General features: G+C 37.5%; 1 protein-coding gene across 7 annotated transcripts in view; it reads right to left on the reverse strand.

Moving 5' to 3' along the window:
• The window catches only part of Adam23 (ADAM metallopeptidase domain 23), a 227,888-nt gene that overhangs the window by 86,073 nt on the left and 123,003 nt on the right, over positions 1–18,812 (reverse strand). For all 7 annotated transcript variants that reach the window (XM_087206240.1, XM_087206243.1, XM_087206242.1 and 4 more), the window contains exon 4: positions 2,414–2,477. In XM_087206240.1, coding sequence (XP_087062366.1) covers positions 2,414–2,477 — 64 coding nt within the window. The remainder of the gene's footprint in view (positions 1–2,413; positions 2,478–18,812) is intronic.

Here is an 18,812-nt window from a genome sequence, read left to right on the forward strand (position 1 = left end):
AAAAATGTTCAACATCACTGGTCATTCGAGAGATGCAAATGAAAACAACGCTGAGATTCCACTTCACTCCAGAAGGAATGGCTGCTATCATGAAATCCACCAAAAACAAACGCTGGCAGGGCCGCGGGGAGAGAGGAACCCTGCTCCACTGCTGGTGGGAGTGTAGACTGGTGCAACCACTGTGGAAATCAGTATGGAGATACCTCAAAGAACTAGGACTAGAAGTCCCATTTGACCCCGCTATTCCACTGCTGGGGATCTTCCCCAAAGAATTAAAAGAATCATACCACAGTGATATATGTGCACCCATGTTCATAGCAGCACAGTTTGTAATAGCTAAAACTTGGAAACAGCCCAAATGCCCATCAACTGAAGAATGGATCAAGAAAATGTGGTTTTTTTATAAAATGGAGTACTACTCAGCTATAAAAAATGAGAAATTAGAGACATTTATAGCTAAGTGGATGCACACTGAGGCGATACTCTTAAGTGAAATAAATAGGACACACATGTATAAATACCAAATAGTTTCTCTGGTGTGAGAAACTGAAGTGTAAATAAGGACTAAATGTATAATAGGTAATGTGAAATAGGAAGAAAAGGGGCAAAGGGGAAGGAAGTGGGAGGGATAGGGGAAAGGATAGAAGGGAATGGGATTAATATGAGAAAATGGAAAAATAGGAACAAAGTCTTTGTAAATAGGGAGGACTGGAGGGGTTGAAGGGAGGGCTGGGCAAGGGTGAAAAATAAGAACCAAGAGAGACTATGTAAAGGTGCAAATTTCCAATGATGAATGTCATTATATTGTATACCTAAAATCTACCAATGATTAGAATGAATAATCGATCATGCAAAATAGGAAGAAAAGGTCCAAAGGGGTAGGGGTAGTGGGAGGGGCAGGGGAAAGGAAAGAAGGGAAAGGAAAAATGATGAGAAATGGAAAAAATGGAAATAAAGTCTTTGTAAATAGGGAAGAGTGGAAGGGGTGAAGGGAGGGCTAGGAATGGGGAAAAAATAAAAACCAAGATGCATTATGTAAAGGTACAATTCCCAATGAGAAATGTAATTGTGTTGTATACCTACAATGTACCAATAAAAGAATTTAATTTAAAAAAAACCAAAAAAAACAAATTACAAGTGTGCCCACCATTAATTGGACAATAATAAATACTGAGAAATGTCATGGTCCCCTTCAGCAATATTTACAATTAGGTCACCTATAAATATTGCTGAAAGGCTACAGATGAAAGCTCCTGGTTCTCCCTGCTGCAGAACTCAGCAGGTCCACACGTAAAAGGTGCCACTTTTTGCCTGACTCTCTCATTGGCAATCTCCAAGAAAACACATCCAATGATGTTTCCCCACTTTGTTTTGTTCCCTCTTTCCTCCTAAGCTTATAGTATCCATGGACACTGCTTAAACTCAATGGCTGGCTGGGCACTACCTAAAAGTCAATTTCTTTCTCTAGTCATTCTACAGATTTTCACCCTGACTGGTAGAGATCATTGTCTTTCCTACATACAAATAATCTCTCTATTGCTTTAATTTAAACCTACTTGCTACTTACTGATCCCCCATGAAGAGAAGAAAGCTAATTTCCAACAGAAGGAAATCAAGTGATGACCTTTATGCTAAAACATTTGATTTACCCTCTCTTTGCCTCAATCACCTCCTTTGTAAAACAGCAATAATAGTATGTACCTCATTGCATTGTTGAGAAGATTAGGAATGAGAATACTTCCTAAATCTCACCACACCCTGTCCTTCTTGGACACTAAAGTCACTTGCACTAAATGGTCATTCTAGTAGTCCATGTAGTCTTAAGATTCAGACACAAGAACTGTGAGGGCCCAGCTGAGCGTCCCTAATCTGAAAATTAGAAGTCTAAAATGTTCCAAAACTTTTTGAGAGCTGAGATCATACCATAAGTGGAAAATTTAATGCAAAAAATTATTTTAAATATTGTATGAACAGCTATATGCATAAGGTCGCGTGAAACATAAATGAGTTTTGAGGTTTGACTCAGGCCCCATCCTCATAACATCTCATTATGTTTATACAAATATTCCAAAATACCCCCAAAATCTGGGCCCCTTCTGGTCCCAAGCATTTCAGGAAAGGGATACCCAACCTGTACTTTAAGGTGCTGATATGGAGCCATGCAGCTCTTTATACCATTACATAAAGTACTATACACATAACCCAAATGATATTTATTGTCCTGAATAGATAGAATCTCTGGGGTTATCTGAAACATTTGCAAATTTTTAAAAATTCCTCAATCAAAATAGCACCCTTGTTTAGGTGATCAAGTGACTCTAATGAGATAGACATGAGAACAATGCAGGGTGCACTGTCAGTTCTGTCACGAGCATACTTACACTACGGGGTTTCCAGACACTTTTAAACATACCTTAGAGTACTGTGGTTTCCCATTTTCGTAGTGAATCTCCACATAATCAGAAGACAGCAAACCACTACCAAGAGAAAAAAAAGAGAGTGATTTTGGATCTAACACAGTAGAGATGGATGTGACAAATGGACATGAGGGACATGCAGACCACAAATAGTTTCAGTCCACAGTTAGTACAAAACAGGTTACCATCAAGAGTCTCAAACACTGTCCAGAAAGAAATCATTTCTCAGTCTGTTAAAAGAAAAATAGAAGACATAGACAACTTAAGGGTAACTCCTTATACTCAGCATCTAATTGCTATGAGATGTTATAAAAAATAGTGATTATTTAAAGTTTAAAAATTTATTATAGTACAAGACACGTTGTCACTAATCCCCTGCAAAATGCTGCCCCTCGCTTCAGACACATTTATGTCATAACTCTTGCCGCCTTCTGAAGCAGCTCTGGAAGTCCTCTTTCATGAGAGTCTTTAGTTATGCTCTTGTGGCTGCCTGATGTTCTGAATCCATTCAAGACTTTTACCTTTTATGGTTATTTTGACTTTGGGAAAGAGCTAGAAGTCATACGGTGCCATATCCAATGAATAAGGTAGATGAGGACACAAGGTACTGTTTTTAAGAGCCTGCCTTTCCATTCGATGGCACTTGGCATCAGCATTCTCTGTTTTTTTATCATGTCTTATAAAGATACTCATGAAAGAGGACTTCCAGAACTGGTTCAGAAAGTGAAAAGAACAACTGGATAAGTCTGTTCAAAGCAAGGGAGAGTATTCTGAGAAAGATTAATGGCAATGTGTCTTTTACTGCAATCCTTTTTTCTTTAAATATTCACCACATATTTTGATCAACCCTTGTATGCCAATTAAAATGGAACAAACTAAGCTACAAGTAGGGGAAAGATAGGCCCTATCAAAAAAAATCCTACAATTATACTCTAAATAGTTGAAATTTCATAAAATGTAATCACTGAGGAAGAACAAGCATCACAACTATTTTCAGGGTAGGCTGGATATTAAGCATCTGCAGCTACTCAGATCTTATCACCTAAGAAGCCACAGGCAATATGTAAACAAATGAGTGTGTCTGGATTCCAATAAAGCTTTATTTATAGATACTGAAATTTTAATTCCACACAATTTTAGTGTGTTATGAAATATCATTCTGTTTCAGATTTTTTTCCAACCATTTAAAAATGTAAAGAACATTCTTAGCTTGCAATCTGTACAAAAATAGGTATGGCTGGATTTGGTACTGTGCGCTATAGTTGTCTGACTCCTAACATAAAATAATGGTTAGGAACACAGATTTTGAGACAGACAGAGCAAGACATAAAACCTCAGCCCAGATCCTTATTTGTGGTGTGACCATGGGCAAGTTCCCTGACACGATGGCAAATGAAGATGTTCAAAAGTGTGGGGCCGGGGATTTAGCTCAGCGGTTCCGCCACCTGACTCAAAGTGCAAGGTCCCGAGTCCGATCCTCGGTACCAAAAAAAAAAAGTGTGACCCTTGCAGGACACTGTGAATGTTAAATGAAGCCATAAACATTGAGCCCTTGACCCATAATACAGCACCAAGGGCTCACTATCGGGCACTGTGGCTGTCACTTTCATTCCTTTAACTCAAGCCCTTAAAATGCACATTTCCCTATGTAATGTGGAGAATAAAAATTTGTGTCTCCTGAACGGCCCTAGATTAGGGCCTCTGGATTCCTGTTTGGGCTCTGCCACTGGGAATGATGATAACAAATGATAATTTGCATTTATTGACTACTTACTATGCCTGGGCATTGTCTGAAGAGCTACAAAAGCATTAATTTATTCAATCCTAATGGTAACTGATAGACAATCTCACCTAGTCACATACCCTTATTTTACATCTTTGTTTCCTCTTCTACATAATGAAGGGCTGGAGCAGAAGACTTTTCAAGTCTATTTCCACTCTGACATTCTGACTTTCTATAATTCTGCCTAATAGTAGGTTCTTTTGCTAGGAAACCTGGACACTTCCTCTTTAAGTGAAGAATAGGAAGATTCTATGATTTTGCATCATTTTTCAAGAGCCATACTGAGTACCTTCTAAAATGACCCAGTGAAAAGACCTGGAAAGGGATGAACTGGAACCAGTGTGCAGTTAACTGGAGGCCTCGTGTGTGCAACCAGCAACACAGAGATAAAGGATAAGCTTATACTTAGACGTGCTTTCCTCTTGAAATTGTGAATCAAATGCTTATCAACTACTGATTCTACATCTGTAACTAAATTATAGAGGTCTACATCTCTTTTTTAAAAATCTAAGTAATGGTGAAAGTAATGGCAATACTTAACTCTCTATAATGGAAATACCTGTCAGGGGCAGAAATTTCTCTTACTGCTAATCCACTATACCAGCCAGCAGCTCTGTGAGTGCACACAAATAGGGCTGGGGGTGGGAACACTTCTCTAAAGAAATCTTCTGCAGCACTGCAAGCAGAGAGGTTTCTCCAGCTGTATCCTAACTGCATCTCTCTGTGGGTAATTCATTATTTTCAAATTTTTCAACCACAATCACTGGAGCATGTCTAATTGTTGGAAACAAAGTTATTTAGACCACTGTTTTTGCTTGTCATTGAAGGAAAGATAAAGGCATCCTAACCATTCATTATCAAATCTGATAAAGGTCACTTTAATTATTCTATTTCCTTTTTTTATAGAGACTCTTCACTCATGGCCAAACCTATTTCGAATAACTCCTGCATTTGAGACTCTCGAAGAAAAAAAATAGCTACTTTTCAGACACCAACAGGAGCACAGCCACCCCACCATTCCACTTCCTATAAGGAGCAGACACCCACATCTCCTACATTCTTTCTTTTTGTCTGACCACAGCCATAGCGGCACCCCAAGTGCCTGGCACACTTCACTGCCTGGTGCACAGCAGGCCTATGGCCCATGTCCACCAGTTGAGCAGACATCTTCCAGCACCTGCTACATCCTACGCCTGTACCACATGCTGGGAAAACAGAGTGAAGAATGCAACTCTCTCAAATGGAAACTGAGCAAAATCAGCACATGTACATAAGGCTGGCCATCCCCCCCTTAAATATTGTAATCTCCAAGAAAGTGAATGAATGCCTACTGAAATGTAATCTAATTAATTATAAAAGTGTTGAAGTAATAGGAGTTTTGATGATGGACAAGTAGCACTGAAAAGGAACACTGAAAATGATTAACTGTGCGGTCACGTTTGTCCTCAGCCAGGCAGAAAAGAACAGGTACTCCCTGTCGGTATGTCTGCAGATGAGCTGTCTGGCAATTGTTGGGGCAGATGTTCTGCAAGTCATCTTTGCACTCTTTAGTTTCCCTAGTAGAATTTCCTGTTGGAAACAATATTCTGACAAGCCAATACTGGTCGACTTAGTAATGTGCATGTAAACATAAACTGACATTTTACTTTGTTTATCGGCCAGTCAAATGCTTGGTTTAGAGGAACCCATCAAAGAGACTTTCAGAAGATAACAGGTTTCTCATGCAGGTTCTCTAGGGAAAGACCTTCAGAAGTGCAGGGATAAATGTAGGAGGGAAGTTCAACCAGATGGAAGAGGATGAAAGAACTTAAGTGAGGGAACTGAAATCCACTCACTCTGCACCTTCATGTGAATCTGCACCACAAAGTCATGAAAAAAACATGAACTCTAGATCAGGATAGATGCAATTTTAATTAAAATGTGGAGGATGAGGGTAATTACTTGAAGATGCTGAACTCTAAGAGCAAGAGAACACAAAGACTACTAAAAAATTGCAAACAAGCCAAAAATCAAGTAAATAAAGGGAACTGTGGCAGAAATAATGCTGTGCATCCACCAAATGCCATTCCATTTTTCCCTTTCTGGCAGAATTAAGATCACATTTAGCAGCTTCCTTGCAGTTGGGTTAGAGCAGGGGACTGGATTGTGGCTCTGAGAAATGGGAAAGTGATGTCTGTCCCTCTAGTGTGACCATTAAAATCCCTGCATGACCATCCAAGCTCCTTTTCCATGGCAAACCTGGGCACCACCTGTTGCAGATGGCATAGCTACAAGATGGATGCAGTTTATTCCTCCGACATTATTTGAAGAAGAGCTACCTAGAGGAGCCACTCAATATGCATTCAATCATAACGTGAGGGAAAGCTAAAATTTTAGGGTTAAGTCTCAGATTTCATGGCTAGTACCAAAACATTGTCTAAACTATCCTAATTCCAGGATTTATCACAAAGAAACCATTTAGAAATTTATGTTCATAGAGTTTCATAATCATCAGCAAAGACAGGAGGAGCTGTTACTACATCCGGACTGCTACTATATCTTCACACAATGAGAGAATCCTTGAATTTTTCATGTATCCAAACAAAACAGATAAATCAACACCCAAGTGGTCAAAACTCCCAAAATTTTATATCTACCATTACAAAAAGGCTCATTAAGGACAAGTCAAGAATCTCAGTAACTGGAAAAGGTACTTACAAACATTCTCTAGTGCCAAAAAAAACTTATTAACCAAGAAGGGTAAATAAATTCTAATTTTTTTGGAAAATAACTTGAATCCCTAACTTTAAGAGAAGAAAAGAGCCATATGCTTTCTTTGAGACAATCATGGTTAGGAAAGTTTGAAGGTGGACTAATCAAACAAAATAATTGCTGGGAAGGAGATACCATGGATTGCATCGATCAGTTAAAAAAAAAACTCCTAGGAAAGATGTATTATGAAATGCACTGAACCACAAAGGAAACTATTTGTTCTACATGAATTAAAAATCATTCATTTCCATGTTAAAAAAAAAAAAACAAGCTTCTCTAGAAGTCTTTTCTAGTCCTAAAATCTACGTTTTCTACAATTATTTGTTGAGCCCTCAGCCTGTGTCTAAAAAGGAGACAGAATTAGCTCTTCCTCAGGGCCGCGGGGGTCAATGAGGCAGCCCTTCCTGAGAAAGGGTAGGTACAAGTTTCAGAGAACAGCAGCAAGCACCAAGGCATGACAGCCTGGTGGCCAAACAATGAATCATGCTTCCCAGAGCATTTCTGGGAATGGAAAGAGGCCTATTAATAACTATGCCAGGACAATGGATACACATAAACCAGCAAGGACTGTCCTGGGAAAACTGGGACGTATGGTCACCCACCTTAACAGCCACATTGCAGGAAGGGACACACACTGAGTTCTACATGAAAGGCCAAGCAAGTCTACACGGGAAAACACAATGAGATGCCACTGAGCCAAAAGTCTGTATGTCTCCTCTGTTGCTACTTCAGGGTTCTGTGATTATAGCCACTATTTGAGCACAGCCTTGAGGAGGCACCTTGTTTTTTTCCCCAGTTTGTAACTTCACAATGCAACAGTCTGAGATGGGAGTCAGCACGCTATGGGCCCCTTTCACTGTAAACAACGAGACCATCAGGTCTCCACCAGTCATGCTCTCTGCCAAATAATGTGTTTGTTTAAGTTTAAAAGTATCACAAATGTTCTAATTCAATTCTCAGTGGTTAAAACATATCAGTCTTTCTACATGGATACGGGAATCAAACAAAGAATGAAAAAAGTGAATGACAGCTAGAAACGGAGGCCATGAGTTCCCATTTTCAGGATGCAGTCACCTAATTACCTACCACTTGACAGTGCTTGTTACCTTATTAACACACCTGAATAGCCCATGACCCATTCCCCCAGGATCCCTTGCCAACCTTTCTCACTAGGTCTCACATTCATTCATTTAAGGACAACCAGTGCTGGTCACCATGGAAAGTCTCAACTTTACAGAGCCTAGAACAGGAAGACATTGTGTGATGGTACCACACCCACTCCATCTTTCCATTAAAAAATCTTTCTTTTCTCTTTTATACACAAAAGATATTTTTAATTTGTCAGATAATTACTTTAGGTGGTAATGAAGACAGACATCAAATTTTAACTCAATACATTCATACAAGCATAAACTTGTTACCTATAATGTACTGCTTTTCTTTTGGAAAATACTTATCAGTAAAATGGTTTTTCAATTACTACTTTTCTAAAGTTTTAGGAAAAAGTTTGACTCCTTCTACCTAAAGAAGCTTTTATATCAAAAGTTGTTTCAGCTAGAAAATATGTACTCCTGTGAGTGTAAACAATAAAATAAAGCTTTTAAGATGGGTTTAAAGATTATACCCATGGAGAGGCTGAGATTTAAGAGTGCAGCAATGATATATGAAGTGGCTGAAAGTAATTATAGGTTGAATAGAGGCTTTGTGTTGAGTTAGACAAAGGTGGAATGCTAAGCAAGAGCTGAAGAGTGTGGGCATATTTCACAGGAACAGAGCTTCAGGCAGAACAATCTAGTAACAGTAGATGTAGGGGCTTATGTTTCTTTGGGGTCACAAGAAGAATTTAATGAATTAAACTACATGAGAAATTGCAGCCAAAATTTCAATGTGTAAGCACTCCTGTTTCTCAAGTGATGAGCCATGCACCACAATAAAGCTTAGAAAACCCTTGTATTCTTAAGACACAGGGCTGCAAGTTAGTAACAAAATGAAGAAAATAAGAGTTAGAAGAGGAATATGGGATGAATTTGAAGTGATATTAAAGCTGAGAGTCCTCACTCAATGGCTTGATCAGCCAACAAGAGCCAACTGATAGTTTCTTTTTGAGAACATGGCATCAGACCACAGGAAGGGACTACAGCTTCACTGCTGAGAACACCAGTGATTTTGCAAGAAAACCAGTAATTTTAAGGTTTCTCTATGATAGATGACAGATTTAGTTTTTTCTCCATAAGTCATGAAAAAATATTTTGAACATAGAAAACTGAATCCAAATAAATATGCACATCGTTTGAATCCAGTTACATATGACTAAAATGCTTTAATGTGCAAATTCCTAAGCTAATAATAAGTATTACAGTTTGGTGAATATTGCTAATCGAGGTACTTTTCTGACATGCCTAATATTTGTTAACACAACTTTTAAATCAGGTGTTATACATAGTAAAATTACAGAGAACAAAAGAGGAGGATCCATTATCAACCTTGACCTCTGCTAGCCTTGTCCGAAAGAAGCAACTCACTTCCAAATACAGTTCTTGTCAATTCAAGAAAAAGAACTCTCCACTTTTATCATTTTTCAAACTATTCAGAAAAGCTGCATGTTTGTTTCTACAGCATTATGTTTTCCCAAGATATGCATGAAATAATTACAACCATAAAAAAGGAACCCATGAAAATCTATCAGAAATAGAGTTAAGAAAAATAGTTGGGTACATGACAAATATGCAGAAGGAAAACATAATTCCATGAAAATCAGCAAAAACAATTTAGAAATCATCTAGGGGGCATTTCTAACAATGATAACAAATTTTGTACACATGGACATATGTAGGTGTGTATATATATCCATACATACATGTGTTTACCCACATACATATTTATAGACAATCTATGAGTAAACTTGGGTTTAAATAAATGTGAAGAAATGTACAAATGAAGTTAACTGAAGATCCTTAGTAAGAAACATAAAATTCATCACCAAATGAATCATAGTCCCTGATTCTCCACAGGAACATTTTATATTATAAAAATGTTTATTATCCCCAGCCTACTCTGTAGTTTTACTCTAATTCCAAATACAATCAAAGAAAAATTTTTTAACTTGACAAAATGATTCTTTAGTCAATCTTAAAGGAAAAAATGTTTAAGACTAACTCAAATATTTTCCAAATAAAAAAGGAGTAACAAAAAGTACCTGACACTATATTATAATAACTAAAAAAATAGAACACTAGCCTAATTAGACACTCAGCCCAAAAGGGAAAACAAAAAGTCCAGAGATTCAAGTTCATATCAAAACCTTAATATGTGATAATGAGGTCATCTTATATCTGCAAGAAACAAAAAGTAGTGAAGAATAAATATGTTTCAGATAATTGACTAAACATTTGAATAAAGTTAGATTCCTGGATCACACATGATATCAAACTGAGAATATATGTATTAAGGTTACATCTGTTTTAATAAAGCCACAAATTTACTATGCAAATACAACTGAACATTGGTGGGAGAGGCTTTTTAACATATGGTGTTAAGCCCAAAAGTCATAAAGAAAAACATAGATAAGATTATAAGAGGGACCAGGGATTTAGCTCGGTGGTTGCCTGCCTGGCAAGCACAAGGTCCTGAGTTCAATCCCAGGACCCCCCACCCCAGAAAAGATTATGAGAAACTGTAAGCTTCTACAGATAATAAAACATATGTATCCCATAAGAAAATTTCAAAACAAATACAGAAAAACTTGTAAAATATATGAAAAACAAAGGATTACTATCCTTAATAGAAGATTTTAAAAACAAAAAACAAATAAAAATAACCCAGCAGAAAAGTGGGTGAAAGACATTCACAAAATAGAATACTACAAAGTGCAACTCATGAAAAAACAAGGAATACTAATGGTGATCAATCAAATACAAATGTACAATTGTGCTACACATAAAAGGCCGTAAATTAGAATAACATAAGGGACCATTTTCCCCTATCAGTTTAAAAAATTAAAATGAATGATAATAGCAAGTGCTGTCAAGGATATAGGAAAACTGGTACTCCAGAGGGCAATTTGGCAATGGATATCAAAAGCCTTGTAAGCACAATTGTCCTTTAACCCACAAGTTCTACTTAGAAGGATTTAAAAACTAAATAACTGAACAAAAGCAAATACACACATAAATGTAGATGTGAATAGCTGTATATCTGCTTTTACACACTTGGAAAGATGTTCACAACACCATTCAATGAAAAAAACAAATGAGACAATACTGTGATAATTTTTAAGGTATGTTTATGTGTGTATTTTCACACATAGAAAAATATCTGAAAAAATATCTCAAGGTGATTATATTCTCAGGGCCAAAATGAGACAAAGAAACATGATAAATAATAAACAAACCATCAAGCAGATCCCAAAGGGGAAATGAATTTCAACTAATATCAGGAGTGCTCTAGTGAGGAAGTAGGGCTTAGGCGGGTTCCATGACACAATTTGGACAGGGAAATTTGGGCAGAAAAGAGCAGACCCTACAGTCAGGGACCACAATGCAAAGAAATTATCCTTTGGTCCTTCAATTATTTTGGAAAAGGGTCATGATTTTACATACACTACAACTAATTTCTTTAACCACAGAAAAGTCCAGGAGGCACATTCAGTACCATCAGCCAGAGCATGGTTGATGGGGGGGATGGGGACAGATTTGGGACCAGACAGTACACACATGTAAACAAGGACTTGGGATTTCCAAAGGCAAGGCCACCCTAGGATGGTAACTCGAACATGGAAGGCTATTTATAAAAGCTGAAAGCAAGCAATGCATTCTGTGTCCACAGTGGCTGCAAAGACTAGGGCCTGAGAAGGGCTGAACACAGATAAGGTTCTTTTACTGGGTCAATTAGAGCCATCAGCAAAGTAATTAATGTTAGCAGCAGGAGAGAACAGCAAGAAATCAGCAAAGACGCTAGGAACAGACCTTTCCACATATAAAAACCTGTAGCTTTAACTTTCCTTCACTCATTCAATTAATGGCTAAAGATGGAATGATAGGGAAAAAAGACCAGAATGAAAGAAATGAGTAACAAAGATTTTAATTTTTACCAAAATGTTTCCATTTCTTCAAATACTTTTATTTATAAATTGTAGATGTATACCCTAAAATTTGTCTATTCAAATGCTAGTACACACTTTGCAGTTTTATGCTGTTTAAATAAAGAGTAAGATTTTTGTAGAACCACAACTGTCTTTTCTGTGTTCCTTCCTCTCTTTTTGCTCTTCCTAGGCAGAGTCTAACCCTTGACATCTACTGGGGCCACCACAACTTGTGCAGTATAGCTGGTGGCTTAACCAAGACGCAAGATCCCTCCAAATCAAGTCCCTCAGACACACTGGCTGAAGAGGAAGCTGCATATTCTAATAAAGGTAAAGCCATGGAAACTGTCACCTAGATTTCTTTGCACCATTCAGAAAACAATGTTTGGTGCAATCATGGTCGCCTGCATACACAGACCACAGGGAAGTCTAGAGACAATAGAGTCTCTCCTAATTAGGAGATCTGTTTAAGAAATTGTCACAGAAACATACTTCTGCAGTAATATCAAACATTATGAAAAATAATAACAAAGCATAGCAAAAAGAAGAAGAAAGGGAAGGAAGATGAGAAAATTTTAATGGCTTCTGCATGCAAATATAAAGTTACTATCATACAAAGCAGCACCTATTTTTTTAAATTACCATTTAGAAAAATGACCTTCAAACAAACGAACCTTCTGAGTACATTTAATGGCATCAAAAAAATTACTCACTGGGCCTTCAATTACTTTGAAAAAGGATCGTGATTTTACCTACAGCGCAATTAATTTCTTTAACCATAGAGAATTTTTATTCTCCCATTATGTAAAATTTTAAAATAATAATAAGATAACACACTTCTGAAAATTACAGAATTTATTAAAAGAGCTACCATTCATTTGTAACTATTTTAGAAAAGGGAATTTCTCAACTAGTGTGGATTCTCAAAGTCAGTGTTATTTACTAGAGTGCTGGTGGGACCTTTTTATTTCACTCACTGTTGCTTTTTCAGTCATGGAAGATTAGCTGAACTAAATAAGCACCCAGGAGCTGACTGGCTCTGGGGTATGGAAGATGTCCCTAATACTGTAGAGCAAGCTTTCTCCTTACAAGAAACAAGAATTTTGGATTATAGGATATCTAAGGAAACTTCTGCATCTAAAACAGTGAATGTGGGCATGACTGTCATCATCTCTTATCCTAGAAATGAACCTGTGCTGAGCTGTAAGTTGCACATTGTTAACGTACACATCCCATCTATTTCTTACATGCTTTGTCAAATAATTAGCAGCACTGAGATGACCACAGGACAAGATTTTCCAGAAGTGCTGGAAGAACAGTTCCACTTCTGTTACCTACATACTGTAAAGTAATTCTACATACTTCTGTGTACTTGAACCAAAAGACAATGCCCTAATTCCAAGATATAAAATATCTCTTTCTACAGATTAGATTAATAATTAACAAAAAACTTTACATACAAACTAATCTGAGAGCTAATGATCAAGATTTGATAAAGCTACTATGTATATTAAAATCAACCTATTTAAGTGGCCTGATGAAAATCAGGTAACACAATTATAAAAATCATTACTTAATTATGACTAAAGTAAATTAAAAACCTTAGAGGCATATGAACATATGCTATCACAGAGACACTAAAAACCAAGAACAACAAGGAAAAATTAGTACTCATCCTGTAAATATATCTTATAATAAGCAAATTTGGAGAGCATGTCACTCTGAAATATATGTATTAAATAGTGATTAAAGGTAAATAATTTAATCTACTCCAGTCTAATTATACAGTCTAGACATTTTGCATAATACTGAAAATGAATCTTTATCTTTTTTTTGGTACCAGGGACTGAACTTGGGACCTTGCGCTTGCAAGGCAGGCACCGGAACCACTGACCTAAAACCCCGCCCTGAATTTTTATCTTTTAAAAGTGACACAGACCATTATTTACACTTGATGCTCTAAAAAAGTCTTAAAATCACTTAAAAAATTTATAGGTAGACACATTTCTTTTGTTAATATACATATGGTACGACAATAATAAAATAAAATCAGTGGTGGTAAAGAAAAAAAAAATGCAGAGCAGAGCTATAAGTCAGAGCTTCATGACAATTTCTATAAATGAGCTTTCTTCCTCTAGCCAGACAACTTTCATTAAATGATATTAAAATTTCAGTCCACATGGACAATCTTACAGTCACAAAATACCTCTCAAAGTTTAGATAAAAAGAACAACCTTTATAAGACTCCAGAAGAAGCCAAATCCCAGAGAGACTGACACAGAAAAAAAAAGGAGAAACTATTCTATTTAGGCCTTTCAGGGGGTCTATTTTTAATCTTAAAACCAGACATTTTTAGAACCCTGGTGGAAATTCTAACATTAACTGCATGTGATCCATAGTGAATTTACTAAGCATCAATCTAAGTTCCAGGACCATGAGTGGTTAGGATTGGAGCAAACAGTAAAACAGAAAAGATCCTAATATGCTGACTCACACCCATGAAAGCCATACTGAAGTTGATGACTCATGGTGGACTACTGCAGGAAGAATCCAGAAGCTGGCCATCAGGTAGAGTCAAAACCTGGGGTCAAGAAGACAGTCAGGAGTAGAAATGCCTATAAAATATGGAGATCCTACCCACCTGCACTCACTAGAAAAGCCAATAAGCTTCCCACACCACCATACCACAGAAAGGGTAGATATCACAGAGGCCTAGTACAGCTGCCTACTGGGTGGGCATTCTAAAATGTTTTATCAACAAGGAATGGACAAGTCAGAAGCTCAGAATAAACAAAACACGAGACCAGATGGCACCTAACAATCTAGACAGAAGAACCACTGGAACCTTAGAATCCTACAGGCAGAGTTCAGCTCCTGGTGAGCAATGACATTGTAGCACATGGCCATAGTGGCAGAGTCAGTGAGGTTAAAAGCAGCTCCTGATACACAAGTTGAGTGTACCACACAGGACACTTCCAGCTATTCTTATATCTGACTAAAGCATTCTAGGGGTCGGCACATTGAATATTTCCATTATATATGTTTGAGTCTTTCTTTTTACATTAATTTTAAGTTGAGTAAGTGTATTAGTCAGCTTTGTGTTACTACAATGAAATACCTGAGGCAGCTAAATTTATAAATAGGAAAAGGTTATTTAGCTCATACTTTTGGAGGCTGAAAGTCCATATAGTGAGGAGAGGGTTCTGGTATGGTAAGGGGGTAAGGGCAGATTGTGGAGGGCAATGGCAGGATCACAGGCTGGGGCAACTAGTCATATCATGAGCAAGGCCCATGTGGTATGGAACACCTTACACTGCCAAACAGGAAGTCGGAGAGCGACGGACTGAGAGTCCCTTCAGGGCACACCCCCAATAACATAAGGACCCACCTCCCAAAGGTTCATCATCCACAAACAGCACCACCTTGGGTACCAAGCCTTTAATCACAGTGGACCTTAGGGAGCACAATTAAACAAGTAAGTCATAGCCAGTCTATAGCAGTAAGAAAGCTGGAATGGCTGAAACCATTCAAGGGTATTCCTATGAGCATTCAGTGCTCTCCAAACATTCATATATGGAAGCCTTATTCCTCAAGGGAATAGTATTAGGAGTTGGGGTTTTTGGGAGAGAACTCAATGGGGTCATAAGAGAGGAGTCCTCATGGTGAGACTAGTGACCAGACAGCATGCCATGGCCTGGGTTCAACCCCTGTCCCATAAAGGGGTGGGGACCTCTTCCTCCTCCCCACAATATAAGCACACAGCAAGAAAACAGCCAGGAAAAGGCAAGACAGGGAACCAGAAAAAGGCCTTCGCCAGCAATTAAATCTGTTAGCACCTAGAGCCTGGACTTCTCAGCTATCAGAACTGTGAACAATAAATGTCAATTGTTTAAGCCACTCCATTTATGGTATTTTTTATAGTATCTTCAGCAGACTAAGATGAGTGTGAATCTGCTCAATCCTAAATAAATCTTTCTTTATGGAATACTAGAAATAATCATGCATCTATTCTACTATTACTGAAATTTCTATTGTTATCACTTTTTATCACTATTTTTTACTTTTTGGGATTAAAAAGTCCCAAATATCTAAGCTTTAAGCTGAGAAGTTATTGGAGATGGAAGGTAAAGACATAGGACACACAGAGAGCTTCTAAGATATGAGTTCTATTTGCCAACCTGAATGGTGGAAATACAAGAATGTCCATTTTATTATTATTCTTTAAATTGCACAAATATACTTTTCCTTCATTTATATCTAGATTATATAACTTCAATAAATTAGAGGAAAAGGAACCCGAAATATCTATAGCTAATAGAAACAGAAGAGCTCAGTTCAATTCTGACATTTTGAATTTTGAATATGAGACAAGTAGAGCCAGAAACAGACCGTGGAGAAGGCACCTGGAATTAGAAAGCTGTCACTACTAAGACCAGAGGGGAAAAACTAAAGTACATGTGGGAGGCAAAAGCACAGAGAACAAAAGGCAACTTTCTCCCTCTCCAAAAATAGCAGGCCTCTCGGGCCACTTTTAGATGCCAGAGTGCATGTAGGAGTCCATTTCTATTAAAAGAGTAAAACTTAGAAACGGAAAAGAAGTTCTTGGAGGACAGCAAAGTAAAATTCAGAGACTCACAAAATAACACATCAGACAGGATTTGAACTGCATCTGACTTACTTGCCAAAATAGTTCACCCTCACACTAGAAAGCTGAGGGAGGGGAAAATTAAACCAGTGAGACCAGCAGGCTCCTTCCCACGCGGGTTGCCTGTGGAAGTGTGCAGAAGAGCAGACTGGGTGTGCATGGTGCAGTGCTAAGCAAACCCCACAGAGAGCACTGCTGTGGCAAAACTGGTTTCAAAATACAATGGCAAAGGGCCAGGGATTTAGCTCAGTGGTTTCGCCACCTGCTACGCAAGTGCAAGGACCCGAGTTTGATCCCCGGTACCAGAAAAAAAAAAATACAATGGCAAGTGACAGCGTCTTTTACTCTTCACTGGGAGAACTGATAAGATTAAATTTGATATTTTTAAAATTTTGCAATCACCAGAACTGCCATGGCTGAAAATTATTGATCTGTTGTTCAGACAGTAAATCTAAAATATAGTTTTGAATTTATAATGACAAGAAATGCCATCCCTTTCTCATTCCCACAGTCTCTCGCTGTATTTAGAAATGTCTTTATACACAGGAAGGCAAAATTCATGTATGGCAGCACCACCAATGTGTCCGATGAAAAGCAGCACCTATGACCATGAATATACTGAGATTTACTCAGTAATGCAGCCTAAGCCACTTCCAGGTCCTTTTTGCTCAAGAAGATAAAGCCTTTTTTGGACAAAAGAAGACAGGTCACCAAAAGGTTGTGATAAATGTATGCAAATGAGCATGTTGACAAAGCCAGGTATGGTGGGGCACACCTGTCATCCTAGCACCTTGGGAGACTGAGGCACAAGGGTCACAAGTTTGAGCCCAGCCCGGGCAACTGAGCAACTTAATAAGACCCTGTCTCAAAACAAAACAAAACATTTAAAACAAAAAGAAATAAAAATATAAAGTCTTTTTTAGAATTCCTCTTTCCTCATCAAAGACAATGTAGTACAATGTTGGAATATTAAGAACATCCAAGAATTCTGAAGAGAATTATTCTAAGAGTATTTTTACGTGCATAATCAGAGGGTCCGATCAGTATTACAAATTGCTCTACTTTTATATATAATTTTTAAAATTCTAAGACCACGTAATGGCACTTAATAGCCTTTTCAGATGATTAATAATATCTAAAACCAGAAGACATTTGTGAAATGGCTAATAATTTAAACACCCACATGAAACTGCAATCCAGAATCAGAAAGGATGTGAAAATGGCATAATGAGGCTTTTTTTCCTTTTTTCAGTGCTTCATACCTGATCACTCCTCTAATTCTTAACAAGAAAAGCATTTTAGCTTGCTCATCTTTTAAAAAGATATTAAGCACCTTGTTTAAAAATTTGAAAGATGGGCCTGGGATTTAGCTCAGTGGTTCCGCCACTTGCCTCCCAAGCGCAAGGTCCTGAGTTTGATGCCCCAGTACCAAAAGAACAAAAAATATGAAAGATAACTTTAAATTTTTACACTTGTCTTTAATTGACATATAATGATATATATTTATGGGGACAGTGTGATAATTCAATACATGTTTGCAATGTGTGATGATCAAGTCAGGATGATTAGCATTTCCCTCTTTACTTAGTCATTTATCATTTCTTTGTGTTGGAAATCTCCAAAGTCCTCTTCTAGTATTTTATAAAATACATAAGCTGTTATGAACCATAGTTGCCCTACTGTGCTACAGAACATTAGAACAACTTTCTTCTCCTATCTAAGGGTATTTTGGGGTCACCTTATTCTCACCTACACCTTACCCTTCCTGGCCGCTAGTGATCACTATTCTACTCTTTTCTACAAAGTCAACTTGTTTGGGTCCCATGTATAAGTAAAAAAAAATAACTCTAATCTTTTACACCATTACCACAGGTGATGCTTATTAGCATGTGGTTATCAGTTCTCTTTAGATCTTTGGAGTTGACATATTGTGACACTTCCCATTGCTGCCTGAGCTTTACAACATGTGACATCAAAATTTTTTACAACATGTGACATCAAAAGTTTTCTCTGCCTATGAGGTGTGATCCAAAAATACAGTGTATGTTCAATTAAAATTTTTTATTACAGTATAAGACATGTTGCCATTAATCCCCCTCAAAATATTCTCCTCACTCTGAATACACTTATTCCATC

This window comes from Heterocephalus glaber, unplaced genomic scaffold, assembly GCF_053883595.1.
Source record: "Heterocephalus glaber isolate CG9 unplaced genomic scaffold, H.glaber_assembly_v1.0 deba00000621, whole genome shotgun sequence".
NCBI lineage: Eukaryota > Metazoa > Chordata > Mammalia > Rodentia > Bathyergidae > Heterocephalus > Heterocephalus glaber.